At 48.1% G+C, this 5,819-nt stretch overlaps 1 protein-coding gene across 1 annotated transcript in view; it reads right to left on the reverse strand.

The window, feature by feature from the left end:
- Positions 1-5,819, reverse strand: part of NOS2 (nitric oxide synthase 2) — a 49,733-nt gene that overhangs the window by 11,038 nt on the left and 32,876 nt on the right. Inside the window, exons 14-18 of the mRNA XM_007937554.1 lie at positions 5,183-5,287; positions 3,511-3,560; positions 2,990-3,164; positions 2,129-2,261; positions 544-622 (exon numbers count right to left, since the gene is read on the reverse strand). Coding sequence (XP_007935745.1) covers positions 544-622; positions 2,129-2,261; positions 2,990-3,164; positions 3,511-3,560; positions 5,183-5,287 — 542 coding nt within the window. The remainder of the gene's footprint in view (positions 1-543; positions 623-2,128; positions 2,262-2,989; positions 3,165-3,510; positions 3,561-5,182; positions 5,288-5,819) is intronic.

Consider the following 5,819-nt stretch of genomic DNA (forward strand, 5'->3'; position numbering starts at 1 on the left):
CCTTCCAAGCCCCAAGGGCTTGGCCACGGACTCTCCTAAGGAAAAAATCACCATTCTGTGATATGCAGGCTCGGGAAGAAACCTTTCTTTGTCCCCAGCACCAACATCGTTCTTGTTAGAACAGGGACCAGCTTTCCTAATGCATGAGGGAGAAGGACAGCACAGAGGAAACCCACAGATAATCCTGCCCACTCACTCACCCTGACGGGGACGTTTCCCCTTCTGTCAAAACTTCCCATGAAAATTCTTAAGAAAGAGCCAAATGTTTGCCTCTCTCCTGCCTCCCCTTTCAGTGAAAAGGTTCAGCCAAGAAGGAGAGGAAGTAAAGCAGCTGCCTAGCTCCCAAGTTCACGGTTACGTAATGAGACCAGACCCAATGTTACTGCCAGCCCCTGGGGTCATCAGTAGAAATGGTCTACTGACTGCATTGCTGCTAATGCCAGCTGATACTTCTCTCCTCTCCTTCAAAGACTGACCTGCTCTGGTCTTCCTTAAAATAAAGCCTCTGGAAGATCAGGTGAGAAGCCCTGTACTCTGCCTTACCTGGATTTCAGACTCTGTAAGTTCTGCCGGGATTTGAGCTTCAAGGTGAACACGTTCTTGGAGTGCATCCTGCCGAGGGCTGTGGGGAGAGACAGAGGGAGAGGCTCAGTGGTCTTAAATATTGTTGGGGTAGCTGCTATCTGTCTGAGCCCATTCTCTCAGCACACTTCCCTCTCGGTGTCCTGATTTCTTTCCTTTCCTTTTTCCCACTGCAGTTCTAAACCACATATACAGACCCTTGGCCTGACAAAGGATGGCTGTGCCGCTGCTAAAACTCAGTTTGCCGTGGAGTCCGCTCCAACTCATGGCAGTCCCATGTGCGTCGGAGTAGAGCTGGGGGTTTGCAATTGCTGATAGTTTAGAAATTGATTGCCAGGCCTTTCTTCCAAGGTGCTTCTGGGTACACTTGAACTGCCAACCTTTTGATTAACAGTTGACCACATTAACAGTCTGTACCACCCAGAGACTCCAAAGAACTTAACCAAAGACATTAACCGTGCTGCTGCTAAGTGTTGGGAAATGGAATTTAGATGCCCCAGTATGGGAATTCCCAGGGCTTCTCATGGCTTGGGATCCAAAGGAGATTACATTTAAATTGGAAATATTAAAAAAATGCAGAATATAAGATTACTGTGCTCACAGTAAGGAGCCCTGGTAGTGTGGTGGCTAAGTGCTTGGCTGCTAACTGAAAGGTCAGTGGTTCAAACCTACCACCTGCATCATGGGAAAAAGATGTGGCAGTCAGCTTCTGTAAAGACTACAGCCTGGGCAACTCTATGAGGCAGTTATAATCTGTGCTATAGGGTCATTATGAGTTAGAATCAACTCAATGGCAAAGGGTTTGGGTTTTGCTTTTTTTGATTCTCATGGAGGTCCCTTGGGTGGTTCTCATGATACAAGAGGAATCACAGAGGCACAGGTTCCCCAAGGGGCAGAGCTGAGAGTTCATGAAAGGAAGCCTGGAATTACCTCTGTGGAACCTTCTTTCAATACTTGGCTGCTTTTGGAGTTGGGAGACCGAGGCTCAGGTCCCAGAATGACTGCATGCTAGCTGTGTGACATGGGCAACTTACTTTCCCTCCCTGAGTGTCAGTTTCTCAGTCTGCCTTCCTCACGGGATGAGCGTGAAAGCTCACTTAGAGCCCAGCACAGTGCCTGACACACAGTAGGCCATCAGTCAACACAGGCTCCTTTCTCTCTCCAAGTTCCTTCTTGGTTCCTCCCACCAAGATCTTACTGCCATTGAGTTATTTCCATCTCATAGCAACCTTCCTTGGGTTTCCAAGGTCCTATCTCTATGGAAGTAGATTGCCCAATCTTCCTTCTGAGGAGTGGCTGGTGAGTTGGAACCTCCAGCCTTCTGGTTAGCAGTCAAACGCCTTAGGCACTACACCACCAGAGCTTCTAAGATGAAGCAAGCCCTCGAGTCTTATAACCAACAGGCTCTTCTTGGAAGAGAGTACTGGGTGGTGCCAGGCCAACTGCCTCTGTTCAATGGGCCTGGTGGTCTTCTTGACCACAGGCTCAGGGATCCCAGCCCAGGCAGAAAGAGCCAATGAGCACCAGGTGCCAAAGAAGTAGGTACCTTTGTTGAGGTCCAAAGGCTCCGAGTCCTGCACGAGCCTGTACTGGTGTGGGTCCCAGCTCTCACTGGAGGTGTACAACTTGGGGATTTGAATATGGTGTTTGCCTCGGATATCAAACGTCTCACATGCTGCCTGGAAGAAGATGGACATGAGCACCCTTACCCTGTTGGGTTACTGTGAGGATTTAAAGAGGTAACTTATATAAGTGCTTAGCCTTGGACTTGGCACTTAGTAATTATTGCTATTGTTGTGAATATTAATATTGGCATTAGCTTATTTTATCCTCATGCCCACACTGTGAGGTGGATCTCATGACTCTCATTTTCCAGATGTGGACACATGTGGAGAAGACCTGTCTGACTCCTGACCACCTGTCTGACACCTAACCACCACTGCTTAGTGGAATTCATTGCTTGAGGGATGAGTTCTCTAAGTCAGCAAGGCAATAAAGATCTACTGAGATGTTGGGACAGGTCCAAAGAACTTTACTGTGTGATCCCTGTTCCCAGGTTTTCTGTGGCTGGGAGACTGGAACCAAACAAAGTTGTCCAGCGGTGGCATGGATAATCAGAGGGGGAAGATCACCAAGCCAAAAGCTCCCCATGGGCAGGGACTCTAGCTCAGCCACCTTCTCCCACCCAGGGAGTACATAATGAAAGGGGAAGATTTCCTGGAGTGCAGCTAGGAGGAGTAGCAGTGACCTGAGCTCTAAGGCCTGTATTCCTGACCCATACCTGGGGCCATGACTACAGGACTAGCAGAGGTCATGCCACCCACCATGCCTGGTACAGATGTCCCAGGCACAAATGCACCCCAGCACCCTAGTCTGGCCCGTGGGGCTGCTCTGGCTGTGAACTGACCTTGAATGTTTGCACGGCCCAGCTGCGGAAGGCTTCCTCTTGCCCACTGAGCTCATCTCCTTCCCCTGTCGGGGTGAGCTGAGAGGCCCCCAGGTGGGAGAACTTCTGGTCAATGTCATGTGCAAAGGCACAGAACTGAGGGTACATGCTGGAGCCAAGGCCAAACACAGCGTACCTGCCCAGGAGGACACACACACACAGAGACTGGGTGAGCCAACCAGCCTCATCCAGCACCAGCATTACAGCCATCAAGCCAGCCCAGGCATCCCACTCCTCTGTGCACAGGACTCCCCCGGTACACCTTCCCTTCTGGTCCTCTCTGGCTCCCACCCTCATCACCAACTCCTAGGATCTGCCCATTGACCTGTCAGAGGGACACAGTCAAGGACAACCCCAGACCCAAGCTCTGTCTACTGCTGGACATTCTGGAGCAGACCCCTTATATACGTCTCGTTTCATCACTTGGATCCAGAATCACCACAAGGCAGGGCTTGGACAGGTGGGAGTGGGAAAAACCTTACCTGAATTTGTTAGTGAGTTCCTTCAACAGGAAGAGTGATTTCTTCAGTTTCTAGAAAGAGAGGGCACCAAAGTTCTCAGGCCAGGGTTCATAAAAGCACAGCTTTTGCATTCCTTCTGGTGGTACATTTCTACCCCAGCTGCCTCTGGCTGGGGAAGGCTCCAGACTCACAGATGGACATTGGTTTATACGTAGGATCTCTGAGCCAGGATCGAGTTCAAGTTCTCGGCTTATCTCTCACTCCAGCTGAGCCTTAGCAACTCACGTGGGCCCTGACCCTTGCTGGGAGGCTCCGAATGGCCCAGCCCCGAATCCACCCAGCCCTAGAGGGAGAGGAGCCGGCCTAATATTAAGACATCTCCTGAAGGTCTCCTAATGAGGTCTGGGCCTCTCTCTTGTTTGGCACCTGGTAGGAATGACAACAACTGGTCCCATATTCTCTAAAATTACTCTGATTTTTCAGGAACTCAAGTTAATTTTAGGTGTTATTTCCAACAGAAACAACATTAAATCCCACAGTGAGAAAGTTTTCCTTTTTTTGTAATTGTGTTCTTGTTATTGCCTTAACAAATAATTTATGGAGGCAAAATTCACGTAACATAAAATAAACCACTTGAAAATGAACATTTCAGGGGCATTTAGTGTATTCACAGTGTTGTGCAACCATCAGCTGTATCCAAACATTTCCATCACTCAGAGTGAAACTCCCTACCCATTAAGCAGTTTCCCCCCATCCCCTCTCCCCAGTCCATGTGTTCTGTCTCTATGGATTTATCTCTTTTGGATATTTCATATTAATAGAGTGATACAATCTGTGATCCTTTGTTTTTGGCTTCTTTCACTTAGCCATGTATCCTTAGTTCATTCCTTTTCATGGCTAAATAATATTCCATTGTATAGTTGTATTTATCCATTCACCTGTTCATGGACATTTGCTCTGTTGCCATCTTTTGGCTATTGTGAATAGTGCTGCTATGGACATTTGCTTACAAGTATCTGTTTGAGTCCCTGCTTTCAATTCTTTTGGGTCTATACACCCAGTAGGGGAATGGCTGTTGTATGGTAATTCAATGTTGAGTTTTTTGAGGATCTGCCATACTGTTTTCCACAGTGGCTGCACCATTTTACATCCCCACCATAGAACAATAGACTTCCAATTTCTTCACATCCTTATAGTTCCTCTCTTTGAAATGATCTCTTCATATTTCTGAGCATTAGGGAGAAAGCCTCAAATTGGTGCTGACTGAGCCTTAACACCTTTCTGACACTTGCCAATTGCTCTTTTTAAAAAAACAAAGATAAAGCAGGCCTTGGTTAGGCAACGGTATCTAGCTAAAATTCCAACTTTGTTTTTGTTTTCATTAAACTTACTTTTTGCAAACTTTCTATTTTTTGAAAGTGATAGAAAGCACTCTTTAAGCATGAATTTTTAAGTTAAATGATGACAGGTCAATTTACAGAAAATATCAATTATATAACAGGAAAGGTGACACACACATAGGACAATAATGACGTAGGAGGCAGGCTAATGGCCTATGCTAGAGCAAGCCAGACTGATCAGAACACTCACGCCCTAAACATCTTCTCCACACTGAATCCACACCCTTATCCTTTCCTTGGTTCTCTTGGCCCCACCCCATCCTCCCAGACCATGGCTACCTTGGAATACCCACCTCTCCGTTGCCAGGAGAGTCTCCGTTCCCGAACGTGCTAGTCACCACCAGCAGCAGCTGCTCCTCCTCCAGGTCACTCAGTCTGTACTCGTCCATGCACACAACCTGGGCAGCACCAAGGGTGGACATCAGCCCTCAGATGCCAGTTCACCTGCCAACCTCCCTCCACCCTCCCTGGTCCCCCTGTACTTCCCTCCCACCAGGTAGGAGCCTCTTTGGTCATCTCTGACCCGTGGTGCTCAGAACAGGTGCGGCACAGAGGAGGGATGTGCTTAAAAGGGCTCCCTCGAATGAACCAATTTGAACATTTCTGCCTTCATTCTCCTCCCCCTCAAGTGCCATGGCTTGTTCTGGTGGCTCTGTCTTCAAAATACTGCATCTCCCAAATCAACACACCCTCGCCACTTCCATTGCGATTTTAAATTCCCAATCTGTGGACATATGATCTACAAAATTGTCCTCGCAGGCAGCAAAAATGATGACTCCCCCGGTGCCTCTGGAACCCAATGCTTTGCCTTGAGGTAATCTCAGGTGAAGGTCACATTTCACTGCATGTTCAGGACCCCGGGAGTCATTAGGTAGATGTGGCATCAAGAGGCCTGCTCAGCGACCTCACTAACTTTGCGTTGTTGTTAGT

The sequence above is a fragment of the Orycteropus afer genome, unplaced genomic scaffold (genome assembly GCF_000298275.1).
Source record: "Orycteropus afer afer isolate SDZICR_OR568_19922 unplaced genomic scaffold, OryAfe1.0 scaffold00042, whole genome shotgun sequence".
Classification (NCBI taxonomy): domain Eukaryota; kingdom Metazoa; phylum Chordata; class Mammalia; order Tubulidentata; family Orycteropodidae; genus Orycteropus; species Orycteropus afer.